Source organism: Sylvia atricapilla, chromosome 7 (assembly GCF_009819655.1).
Source record: "Sylvia atricapilla isolate bSylAtr1 chromosome 7, bSylAtr1.pri, whole genome shotgun sequence".
Classification (NCBI taxonomy): domain Eukaryota; kingdom Metazoa; phylum Chordata; class Aves; order Passeriformes; family Sylviidae; genus Sylvia; species Sylvia atricapilla.
In genome coordinates, this window is record NC_089146.1 from 33,032,502 (window position 1) to 33,045,240 (window position 12,739).

General features: G+C 43.6%; 1 protein-coding gene across 1 annotated transcript in view; it reads right to left on the bottom strand.

Moving 5' to 3' along the window:
• Positions 1-2,487: 2,487 nt before the first annotated feature.
• Positions 2,488-12,739, bottom strand: part of NXPH2 (neurexophilin 2) — a 35,182-nt gene continuing 24,930 nt past the window's right edge. Inside the window, exon 2 of the mRNA XM_066323171.1 lies at positions 2,488-5,240. Coding sequence (XP_066179268.1) covers positions 4,497-5,240 — 744 coding nt within the window. The 3' untranslated portion in view covers positions 2,488-4,496. The remainder of the gene's footprint in view (positions 5,241-12,739) is intronic.

The window sequence follows — 12,739 nt, forward strand, 5'->3', positions numbered from 1 at the left end:
ATTTGTGCTGAGTTGGAGACTGAATGACATCTTTAGAAAAAGCTTTTTTTTGTGTGATTTTTTTTTTTTCCCCCTTCAAAATTCAGTCTCGATGGCTGGGGTTCTTACTTGAGAGTACCAACAGCTCTGGGCTTGCTTCTGACTGACAAAACCTGGGGCTGGAGAGCTGTGCCATGGAGTTGGTGGCCGCAGCCTTGGCCGTGTCCTGTGGACTCTGTTCAGTTTCCATCACTCCTGGCTGCAGATCTGAACAGGTTTTGCAGCCCCCAGCTCAACAAACCCCCAAGGGAGAGATGGTTTGACACCAAGTAAGATAATTCAACTCCTCTTCTGTAACCCCACTTCATTTGTTAGCTCCAAAACAAAGGACACTGCTCCTGATGGACGTGTGCAGGAGGTGCTCATGAGGGAGAGATGGGAATGGCAGAGTCTGTTTTTTCAAACTAGACACCCTACAGCTAAAAATCTACTTGATTGATGTGTGTTTCATTGAGCTACTTAGTGTAGAGCAGCTTGTTATTGTCTTTTCGACTGTGCAAATTTGAATAGAGACAGTGCTAATGACGAATCATTATTATACTATAAATAAAACATTATCCAGATTATGCTGGTCAACAGAGCATAAAACAAATAGCAAATTCTAACGTCCTTGAATTACAATTTGAAAAGAAAAGCAGCACAGGATGCTGATCTGCACAGAACACCCTTGCTTGGTTGCTGTGAGAGTTTTTCCATTTGCATCAGGATCAGCCAGGGGTTTGTTCATTTGCCACTACTCGGTAAATTCACCCTAAAAAGCAAATGTGCAACCCCAGGGAGCTCATGGCACATAGTGCTCAGCTCTCTGCTGTTCTCTGCCCTGCTGCTCCTCGTGAGGGCCTGGGCACTGCCATGTGGTCCTGGCACTGGGGAGCTGATGATGAAGCTGAAGAACTCGCAGCAGGATGATGTTAGAACCATGGGCACTGAGAATTTTAGACCAAGATGTGACCACTGGTGAAGGCAACAGGGAGATTAGAAATCTGAAGAGACGGAGAACAAAGTTCTTCAGGGGAAAAAAGAAGAAAAACCCCAAACTGTTATTTCTTTCTTTAAGCTGGAATGAGTTAAAAACCATGGATGTGCATGGTTCCTGCAGCTTTGCACAGAGGAATGGCTAAAGAAAAATGCTGAAGCTTTGTATGTTTGTCATGAATGAGCTTGTTATTGGAACTTTTGAATGTATGGCCACTGGATGGGGAGAACAATAGGAAATGTATTTAGCAATAAATTTACATATTTAATATGAACTCCTCAGGGAAGTGGTCACAGCCCCAAGCCTGCCAGAGTTCAGGAAGTGTTTCAGGCACAGGGTGGGATTTTTGGGGTGTCCTGTGCAGAGCCAGGAGCTGGACTCGATGATCCCTGTGCGACCCTTCCACCTCAGGGTATTCCGTGATTCTATGACATTTGCACTGATAAAAATGTGTGCAAAACTATCCAGTGGAACTGGGATTAAATAAAGGTTGTATATTAAAAACTTACAGATTAAGTTGCTGCAGTCATAAATTGTCATTGCCCATTCAAGTCACTTTCTAAAATGGCTGTAAATCATTTCAAGGTTTTGTTTCAAAATCCTTTGACTAAGAGCCATAATAGTAACAATTTGAAACTTGTCTGAAACAGCCACCTGCTACACAATGCTTTTAAAAACATGGCCTGTTCTGTGTGAAATGAAATCACATTTAGTTTTGTTTACATGGGCAGCATGACATCTGACCTAATCAAGCCTGTCATCATTGCATTGTATTTTGCTTACTCTGATGGGTGTAAATAACTTCTTCTTAATCAGACTTCGACTGCAGTAAGAATGTAATTTTTTTTTTCTCCATGTTGTTTTCAAAATTGATCTGAAAGGAAAACCAACCACCTTCTTTTAAGCTGATTCATAAAGTGTTGTGGTTGGAAGAAGAGTGGTGGGGACTTGTTGGGTTTGGAATCAGGGTTCCCTCCCTCTGCTCCAGCTGCCAGGCTGCTTCCTTGTGCCAGGGCTGCAAGGGAGGAGATTGGGGTGAGTTTCTCCCATGGTTTTCACTTCCCTCAGCCTGGGAAGTGCCCCAGCCAGGGAGGAGGAGAATCCAGCTCCCCTTTTGATGAGGAGCTGAGCAAGGGCTGAATCAGTGAGCTGCCCTCTCTCCCAGCGTGTTCCTGCTTGGGAATGTTGTCCAGTCCTTCACTTTTAATGTACCTTGTGCAATTAATAAACAGTTAATGATTGTCTTCGTCAAAACATGTGCTTCATTTCTCAAATATCGTGGAATGCTGCTGAACCTACTCTGCCTGGGCTTGTACACAGTTCACTAAAGCACACATTTAAATATCTCCTAGGAAAAACAAATTCCAGCTGGGCAAAAGGTTCAGTGAGATGTTGCTGTACCTTAGTTTTACTTTGTGTCTTCATACATGCAACATTTAAAACCAAAAATCAAACGGGCCACAGGCAAGTGCCAGATTTAATAAACTCTCTTTATTTACATACAAATACATGTACACATATGTTCTGTATATGTACACATATTTAAGTGTATATACATACATGGTTTCCACATACTCTACAATAAATTGCATGTAGGGTTTTCTTTTAATTGCCTACAGTGCTGAGTAAAAACACATGGCAATAAAATCATGGCTTACAGCTAAGTTACAAAAGCAGCAACCACTGAACTCTTAGCAATAAATCCAAGCTCATGTACAGCTGGGGCAAGGACACGCTATACAGAATACAAAGTAGACCAACTTGTTGGAATTGACAGGAATAGGCAAACTAAAAAACATCATTATAGAACAGGAGAGACTCTGTGTGAAATAAGACGAAGGAAAACATTTAGATTATTGATCAAACTAAACCACACATTTAAATTTGTCACCTAAAGAGAAAAACAAATCACCCAGTTACTTGTATATTTTTAACAGAGTAGGTTTTTTTTGTGTGAGTCTTTACCCAGGAAATCAGAATTAATCTCATGAGTGAGTCCTTCTGAGCTGCCATAGTCACTTGTCTGTGTGCACATCACCAAGCAGAGTATTTCAATAGAGCTTTATTTCAGCTGTGTGTAACTTCTCAAACCCTGTGTGTGAGTCTGACTGGAGGCAATCAGCACCTCCTCAGCCAGCTCCTTCCACAGGACCTGTGACATGGAGCAGGAGAGCAAATTGGCAGCAGCAGCAGATCAATACCCAGTGAAAGCACAGGGGATGATGCTGGAACCTGTGGCCAGAGCCAACCACTCCTGACTGCAGTGGGACAACATCTGCTGAAGCACAACCACAGCTGGACCCTCCCTTGCTATGACTGCAGTGCAGGGAGCTGGCTCTGCACTGGGTGAAAGCCTGGCTGAGTTAATTTACATTAAGTTTCAAACCTGCTTTATGAGGTGAAGGTGCACAGATTTTTGTTGTGATACTTTGACTTAAGGTGTGCAGTGCACTGCTAAGGGAACAAGTGGTGCCAAGAAGGAGAAAGCTGCTTGTTCAGGTATCATCCTTGTGCTGTGTTTTCCTTACTGCAGTTTAATGCTCAGAGGCTGGATAGCAATATAATTGCTTCCTTTGCCTGGAAACCAGCCCCTGTTACAGTTCAGAGAATTACAGAATGGTTTGGGTTGGAAAGAATCTTAAAGATCATCCAGTTTCAATCCCTCCTGCCATGGGCAGCAGCACCTTTCACTAGACCAGGTTGACTTAAACAGAGATGATATTTTTCCCAGGTTTTTATAGATTCTCAGTTGCTGCAAATCTAATCTGGCGTGTGCTTGTGTGAGAGGAAGGAATGTACACCACACGTGTACACCTGTGGGCTCTAATAAACTAAAGCTCATCGAGGTCTAGTTACATCATTGCATATCCATGGGTAGAAAGTCTGAAGGAAGAACTACTCACTCTTCACTTAAATGAAACACCTACAGCTACTACAACTCATAAAATGCAGATTTCTTTCCTTTTTTTTTCCAAAGAATTAGCACTTCCTCTTAGTATTTGGACTTGACTACTTGAGCCCTCCGTGTAACATTCTTTAAGAAATCAGTGGGACAGATGTTTCTTTGAAGTATGAACAGCTTTGAAGCTGCTTCATCATTTGTTCTTTCTACTGTCACCCAAAGCTCCCAATGAGAAGTAGGACCTGCTAAGTGTTGTCCACTTCAAGTAAAAGACAACCTCTCTGCCGTGGAGTTGTTTAAAAAAGTGATTTTTAAGATCAATGTTCATTCCAGACATAATTTTGTTTGATTTTTGTCACGTGCCAGCCCGGCAGTTCCCTTACAAATGACGAGAGAGCGAAAACGCAACGGCCTCAAAACAAAAACGATCGTTACATAAACAGCTGGGTAGGTTACGATACAGCACAAACACAGCTACAGTTTGTAGAGACTTTTTAACCTGATAGGAAAACATATTCTTCTCCAAAAGGTTGATGGGAATGCTCGTTTTTATGAGTGATCCCCCGGCCCCAGGACGGGTCAGCCGGAGGACAGGTAGGGCGTCTCGCTGTGGTAGTTGTAGTCGGGACAGACCTTCTGCACCAGTTTGTAATCGACGCTGTAGAAAGCGATGTAAATGCAGATGACTTTGAAAGGTTTGGAACACAACCAGGAGACATGGCTTTGGGTCTGCTCTTGGTAGCAGATCTTGGAAGGGTCAAAGTTGCACAAGGCAGTTTTTTTAGCACGGTCTGTTTTCTCGTACTCGATGCGGCAGTTGAAGGACTTGGACTCCTTGGTCTCCAGCGTGGACTGTGGGGATGGTTCGAACTCCACCACTTTGGAAGGTGGCACCAGGCTGACAGAAACATTCCCCAGACCTGTGGAGTTGTGCCGGAAATAAACGCTGAAGGTTCCGTTGCCATGATCCACGATTTTCCCCGTGATCAGGAGGTTCAGCTTTACAGTTTTGATGTTGGAGTGGAAGTCGCCCCATCCAAACATTTTCTTGAATTTCCCAGTTTTTACGATAGGTCTGCGCTTAGTTCGTGCCAGAGATTCCTGAACCTCCGTGATGTTGGACAACCAATCCCAAAAGTTTTCTATGCTGTCCGAGTAGGACACCTGGCCGTGTTTCAGCACTGGAGATGGCTTAACAAAGAGGCGTAAAGGGTTGATGATCCTGGAATGGACCACGTTGTCCACCAGTGTCTCTGCAGCATCCTTGTCTTCCCAGTCCAGCACGTCCGCGGCTTGTGCGACCCGACTGGTGTCACAGAACACCTGCTCCGAAACAGAAAGGGAGAGCAGTGTCAAGGGTGGAAGTAAAACAGCCAAGACACAGAAGGAGCCATTCGTATTTATTTTTATACCCACAGGGTCTGAATCAGTCACCTGGACCACTGTAATGAGTAATTTCTACTGCCCTATGAAAGTGCAAGGATTTTACTCAAAATAGCTTATGGAAGATGCAAGAATCTCAACAGGAGCCATCCACAGGGACAAATGGATAAACCTCTGTTTGATGGCTGTGATGTGCAAGAGCAGGCAGGTGCCCCATGCTCACAGATTTGTTAGATGAATATCTGACTGAGGAAGGTGGAAACCCTGGAGACCAAAGTGGCCCCTCTGCTAAAAGATGGAGCATGATTTTCCAGTCCCTTCCTTTTTCTCTCCACAACCTTCCAGGTGGTTTAGGCTTTAAATCCTGTTCTGCTGGTGTAACTGTCTCCTAAACCATTTATTGTACATTTGTCTTCTCTGGTGTTGCTTTTTCCATTTGCTCCAAACTTGGTCTGCACATTTGTGCCCTTAGTTTGACACAGTGAACATTTTGGTGTGCTGGTTTCAGCTGCTCAGCTGCCTGTGCTTAGCAAGGCCCAGCCTTCCAGAAGTGCTGAGCATTCCCAGCCACACAGCACAGATCAGGTTTAAGATCCGTGACAAGGCCAAGCTGAGTCTGCAATCAGAAAGCAAAACCTCCTTCTGGTAGTGACAGAATGGGCTTAAGATTTCAAACAGGTCTCAGTAAAATTCCCAACTCAATGGAGACACACATTTCCCAGGTGTGTTCTTCCTGTTCTCTCTGGCAGAGAAGTCCTGTTGGAAATGTGGAATTCAAGTGTATGATCCAGAGGTCAGAAGCAAAATCTGTGTTTCAACAGGATAGAAATGATCACCTGACTTTTTAGGTCCTTTAAATCTTGAGTAAAAGCTTTGGAGAAGGTGTTTTTAGGGTCCGTTCTGCTTAGAACTGCCTTACACCATCATCCTAATGTACAATAGAAAAACTTTTTCAGCTGCAGCTATTTCTCCGAATGTGTGAAGAGAAAAAAGAAATATTTAAAATGGGAAGAAAAAAGGACACTGTTGTCCTGTCCGTGTCCCTGGTGACAAACTGCTGCTGGCCCTTCCTCCTGGCAAAATGCTGCTGCTACTTCACCGATCCGACACTGCCAGAATCCAGGTGGGGGATGCCAGTATAACTAATGCAGGGATGGAGTTTTCACTCTCCAGCGGTAACATTACATGGTGGAAGTTTGCCTAAAGCAGCCAAAACACAGAGCACAGATGTGGAATGTGTGGGGTGGAATTTTGTGCTTCCTATCTCATAAAGGACACTTCAATGCTGGGCTTGCTTTTTCCTCTGCTCCTGATCCCAAAGGGTCTCCTACACCTCTGGTTCCTCACAGGGTTCTGTTTTTACCATATCCAGCTGTTATTTCTATAAATTGCAATCTTTCATTTCATCATCTGGCAAAGATTAGAAACTCCAAAGCCCTTAATCTGCACTGGGGCCTGCTCTGCAGCAATAGGCTCCAAATCAGAGCCCAAACCCACTACCACGTGTCCTTCCTGATCACCCCTAATGCAGTAATTAAAATGAAATGTGGAACTGCAGCAACACTCACAGCTTGAATGTTGAAAGGTGACCATCACTATTGCTAAATCATACAATCACAGAAGGGTTTGGGTTGGAAGGGATCTTAAAGAACATTCAGTTCCAAACCGCCTGCCATGGGCAGGGACACCTTCCAACCAGGACTTGAACACTTCCAAGAACCTGTTCCAGTGCCTCATTGCCCTCATGGTAAAGAATTTCTTCCTAATAACTAATCTAAACCTGCCCTCCTTCAGCTTAAGGCCATTCCACTTGTCCTATCCTTTATTTTTTACTAGAAATAAATCCATGGCTGGGTGGAAATGCAGTGGGCCAGGTGTATCTCTGCAGAAATACGTTATTTCCTTCTTCAGATTAAAAGCGGGGGAAGAAAAGACAACAGTGATCACTCTCAGCCCGAGACCTTGTATGTCACCTTTCTGCCTCTATCTTATATTTTTTTTATGGCTGAGCTACGAACCCGGGGAAATAGGAGATTCTAATGGAAACAGTGACAGATGCTGATCTGTACCAGCCCAAATAGCACTGTCATAATGATGCTGGGGGAAACATCACTTCTGCTGTGATGGAAAGTTCCTGGTGAAGCTCTGTCATGTTTATGTGTGGTTCTTCAGCCACTCTGAAGCCTGTCACCAGCCCAGGATCAGCTGTGTGATACTGAGAACACTGGCCATCCCCACTGCCCGGGAAATCACTCCCCTGCTGCAGAGAAGCGACTCTGCTCACATGAAGCAAGAAGTGCTGCACACGTTCACCCATCCCAAACCTGACCTGAGGCCTTGAGAAGCACAAAAAAGATGCTTTTCTGCTGCATTTCTAGATTATAGCTGGGCCCAGGGGCCTGGCAAGGCTGGAAACTTTCCTCATTTGCATGGCTAAATGAAATGCTATTTAAAATGCTAATGACCACTCAAACCATGGGCACCTACAGCTGGTTTTGCTGTTAGTAACTGAGTCAGAGGGAAAAACGGTTGGATATTTTAAGGTGAAATATATGGAAAGGAAACTGTTTGGTTCACAGGGGATTCTGGCTCTGCTGGTGTCTGCACCCAGCTCTGACTGTCCTCTGGCAAAGGCACAGGAACACCCTCAAATATCCTTCTGGGCTACTTGTCTTCTGCAATGCTTATTGAAATCCGTGCAATGGCTCTTTGGCTTTTTATGAGGAGATCCAGAGGACACTGAGCCATGTGCTCAGTGTATGTCTCTTCTGGGGGCTCTCACACCAGATGAGATGGCAGAGTGCTGCTTTCCCAGGGGTGCCTTGCTGAAGGCTCTGATAGGAAAAGAAGAAATATGTGGGTATAGGGTTGAGAATGGCTGAAGGGTGGGAAACATTAACACATGCTAAAGCCAGGCAGGTTTGCCACATCAATAACACATCAGGGCACAAGTATTTCAAGACCATGATGGTGAAATCACAGAATTGCACCTTGCTGGACTACTGCTACTTTTATTTATGTCTGTGTTACACCAAGTGAGGTTTACTCATGGGATAATGAAACATACCCCTGAAGCTAGTGACCTGGACTACTTCATGTGGCAACAAAACACCTTTCATAACACAGGAATGTGAAATCATTGATAAATTGAACTATAAGGATGCAATACTCCTGTTGAAGGCCCAGACAGCAATCCCTAGGCACTGCAGAAAGCTGTACCTTACATTTTGCTTGAGTATTTTTCTCCTCCTCTTTTTTGAAGCATTTTGCAAGGCAGTGGGATTCTCCAGTCTTGCACAGCCTTAATTCCTGACTCTGCTCCATCCTAATGCTGTCTTGTTCCACTGATTTCATTACAGGGGTGAGATTCAGGAGCTGACAGAGCTGTCAGCTCAGAGGGCTGCGGGGAAGGGAACTCATGGCTCAGGGTGGTAAATTGGTTGTGTTTTGCAAATATTCAGTAAAAAAGGTGCTTAACTAAGAACTGCCTGGTTCTGCTCAGTGCCTACTGCAGCAGCAGCAACGAGGGGACACTGTTCAGAGATGCGAATAATGTGAATTTGTGCTTTTGTAATGTAAAACCTTTGTGGCACGCAGAATTTTTTCCTGTTTTGAATAAAGCTTTCTGCAATATAAGAGAACCCAGCTCTAACACTCAGTTTTCCCTTCCCTCACTGGCTGCATTTTGCTGTTTAGTGAGGAAGGGCCGATGGCTTTGTTCAGCTGTTTATTCACATTGGTTAGCAATTTCCGGGCAATAAAAAAAACTCTGTATTAAAAGAATGCAGCACATGCTGGAAAAAAACGACTTCTCAGCATCTTTCTATTTCACCATAATGCATCTCTATAGTGAAAAATATTGCTGGTAGGGTATTTGAAAAATACCAGCTTAGGGAAGTTAGTGTATCCATTTAAACAGATGGCTATTGCTGGAGTTCTCCTCTACTGCACCGGTGTTTTCCCATTCCCTCCAAACCATCAATTTCCAAACAGAAATCACCTAATCTTTTTCCCTATTACGGAGGCTGTAAAACAGCACCCAGTTACCCTAAAATTTCCATTAGCCTGTAGATATTTTCCAGTAAGAAACACAATCCTGCCCCCATCCACAGCGTGTCTCGCTGTTTTCTTTTGTTGCAAAAATGGTGAGAACAGCTCAAACCAGTGCGGTGTGGTTTATATTTATGGAGTTTTAAACTTCAAACTTTTGGTTCTTCCTGTGCCCTCTAAAATATGGTGATTGCTCTTCAAAATCTCCCTTCCATGCACGATCCTGACCATGGCAGACAAGCACAGGGTTAAATGATGTTCCCCGTGAGCTGTTTTTGAGAAATGAGATGACACTGATGAGACACTGGTATCAGTAAATGCTCTGTTTTCTCTATCTGCCCAAATTTGGATTCATTTGGAACTCACTCCAGTGCCTTTCTCTGTGGGCAAGGCACTAAATAAAAGCAGGTGTCCCCATGCAAGAGTTAATAGTTCTGGTGCTTTGGGAATTTTATCCAGGTTATTCATCAATCACAGGCAATCATTCCTTTAGCTTCACCCCTGCCAGGAATCATTTAAAAACTCTTGGCAATTAGCTGAAATGAATTGGTCTGTTGGAATAAACAGCTCTGAAGCACCATTCTGCTGCTCATTGGGAGCTTTTTATCCCACTGCTGGAGAGGAGGGTTACCACCACTCCTCCAGCCCCCAGTTTCACCAGTGAAAAACTCATACTGGGGAAGGATTCCAGTGGTCTCCTCACTCTCTGCTGCTTCCATGCCCAAGTGCCCCATGGGTGTCCCCTCTGCAGCAGCACAGGACACCTCTCTGGGTTCCCTGTGCTAATTTTGGAGCCTCACAGGCCATGAGATAATGTGGCCTCACTGAGTGGCTGCACAAAAGCCCCAGTTTGAAGGGGGGTGTGTGGCGGGGAAGAGAAATAACTCTGCTTTATCGGTTTGAAAATTCAGTGATTTCAACACATTTATCAAATTTTAAATAATTTATGTCTTGACAGGGCTTATCAATTTTGCAAAGCGCACACATTAACCAGATACAATGATCTCATATTAGCTTTTTCAGCATCTTACACTGGAGCCCAGAAATATTAATAAAAACTCAGCCCATCATCAATTAAATGGAAAAAACCATAAAATTGTGTTCCATTATAGTCTTTTAGTCTTTTTTTCCCCCCAAGAAAATGATGACGGGCTCTAATAATTCATCACAACAAGCTGAGCTTGAACTTTACTGATTATTAAATTTTTTTTTTCAAAGACAGAGGCTGTGGAGGGTTTTATGGCTGCAGATGTGACTGCTGTCAGGAATGCTCTGTGAGGAATTTGGGAGTTAAACAACATCTTTCAGCAGAGCTGTATAAGAGTACCATGTTTGTTCCAACCAGTCACAGCCTTATTTTTTGGGATGCTGTGGAGCTGGTCTGCAACGGAGCAAAAAGGCTGAGTTGGATGTGGCTTGGAGAAATCTGGTCTGGTGGAAGGTGGCCCTGCCCATCCATGTCACGGGGTTGGAATGAGATGAACTTTAAGATCCAACCTGACCCCTTTTTGTGATTCTATAATCCACCAAGCACTGAGCTGGTGGTGGAATGGTGGAGTGTGAATATCCAGAAGAGAGGCTGAACCTCATAACTGAGAGTGGCCTCACTCCTCAGGCACCTAAAATGCCATTTTAGGTTTGACAGCCTCCTCCTTGCTAAACTCTAAGTAAATGAAGACTAACAGGTTCTTGTGCCTTGGTTTTCTCTCTTCTGGGGCAATGATTGACTTTTCAAAACACTCTGGTGCAAAGATGAAATCAAGTCACAAGTTCAGAGTTCACTTCCTTGATTTCTGTTTCATTTTGAATGGGATAATACAGAGGGACTGTGGGGTTCAGTGTGCCAAATCCAGCAAAGATATCCATTATGGGGGGAAACTGGGAGTCAGGGTGCTGATCTCTAGCTGGACAGTGGCAGAGCACTCAGACTTCTCAACTGTCCCCCAGACCAGTTAGGGAGCTTACAATTTAGAAATCTTTAAATGCTATTGCAACTTTCTTTCCCTCAGAGTAGTCAGAAATCCCCTGTTTAATAACTAACAGAATTGGATTATTTTAACAATTTTACCCAGCCTTGTGTAATTAAAAATACAATGAAAAGATGCTTCAGCAGAAAAGAAAGACTTCATGATTTAACCTTGCAGCCCATTACATTTTCTGCTTGTAAACAGAATCATTGAATCATTAAGGCTGGAAAAGACCTCTGAGATCACTGAGTACAACCTGTGAGTGAACACCACCATCTCAATCAGACCATGGCACTGAGTGCCACATCCAGGTTTCCTTAAACGCTTCCAAGGACGGCAACTCCACCACCCTCCTGGCTGCCCACTGCAGTATCTAATCACCATTTCTGTGAAGAAATTCTTCCTGATGTCCAACCTAAACCTTCCCTGGCACAGCTAAGACCATGACCTCTAAGGTCATGACCTCCTGTCCTGTTGCTGGTTCCCTGGGAGCTGAGCCTGACCCCCAGAGCCTCTTTTCTCCAGGCTGAGCCCCCTGAGCTCCCTCAGCCACTCCTGGTGCTCCAGATCTTTCCCATCATCTGAGGGAGAAAGATCTCTGCCTGCCTCTGCATCCACCTAAAGGCCAGCGAAGGTACAGGTAGAAATCTTTGGTTTAATGAGAATATAAGATGATGACCCACAAATCCAAATAACCCACAGAAAAAAATACAAATCTAAAAGGGGTATGTTGGGAGAAATTTCCAATCCCGGATACGATTTCATTGCATGGTTTTTAAACAAAATTGACACTTCGGACTTAGTATCATATTTTACAGAAAAAAAAAACAACCAGCACTTTAAAATTCTCCAATTTGTACAAGCAAGCAAAATACTATTTTACTAAAACAGCACTTCAGTAAAGAAACAAAACTGGAAGGAAGAAGCAGCAGAAGAAAAGAGTGAAAATTAAAAATAAAGCCTGCAAAGATTTCCTATTTCAAAAATGTGCCTTTTTCACAACCCTGACAGGTAGTTTTAGGTTATCTGAAGTGTTCCCTCCAGCCGCAATCGGATAAGTTGCTCAGAGCATAGATTGCTTTTAAATTATATCCATGCATTGAATTGATCTACCTTTTTGCTGAGAGAACAGAAAATTCGTTCTGAGAAATGTCTCTTGCCAAAAAATGTGCACCAATTCTCTTCTTGAAGACTTCAACTCTTTGGGTTCCCCTCCCCCTGCCTTAAATCTAAATCAAGAGATCTTTGAGATAAAAATTAGGTCTCTTATTTGTGTGTTTGTTGGGGAACAACTTTTAAAATTTTTTTCTTAGATATCACTAAGTAGTTTCAGTTCTTCACTATATATGAGGCATTCTGGAAGGGTGGGGAAAGTAACAGAAATGTAAACCTGTCTGTGAAGGGTCTGAAAAAATCTTGTAC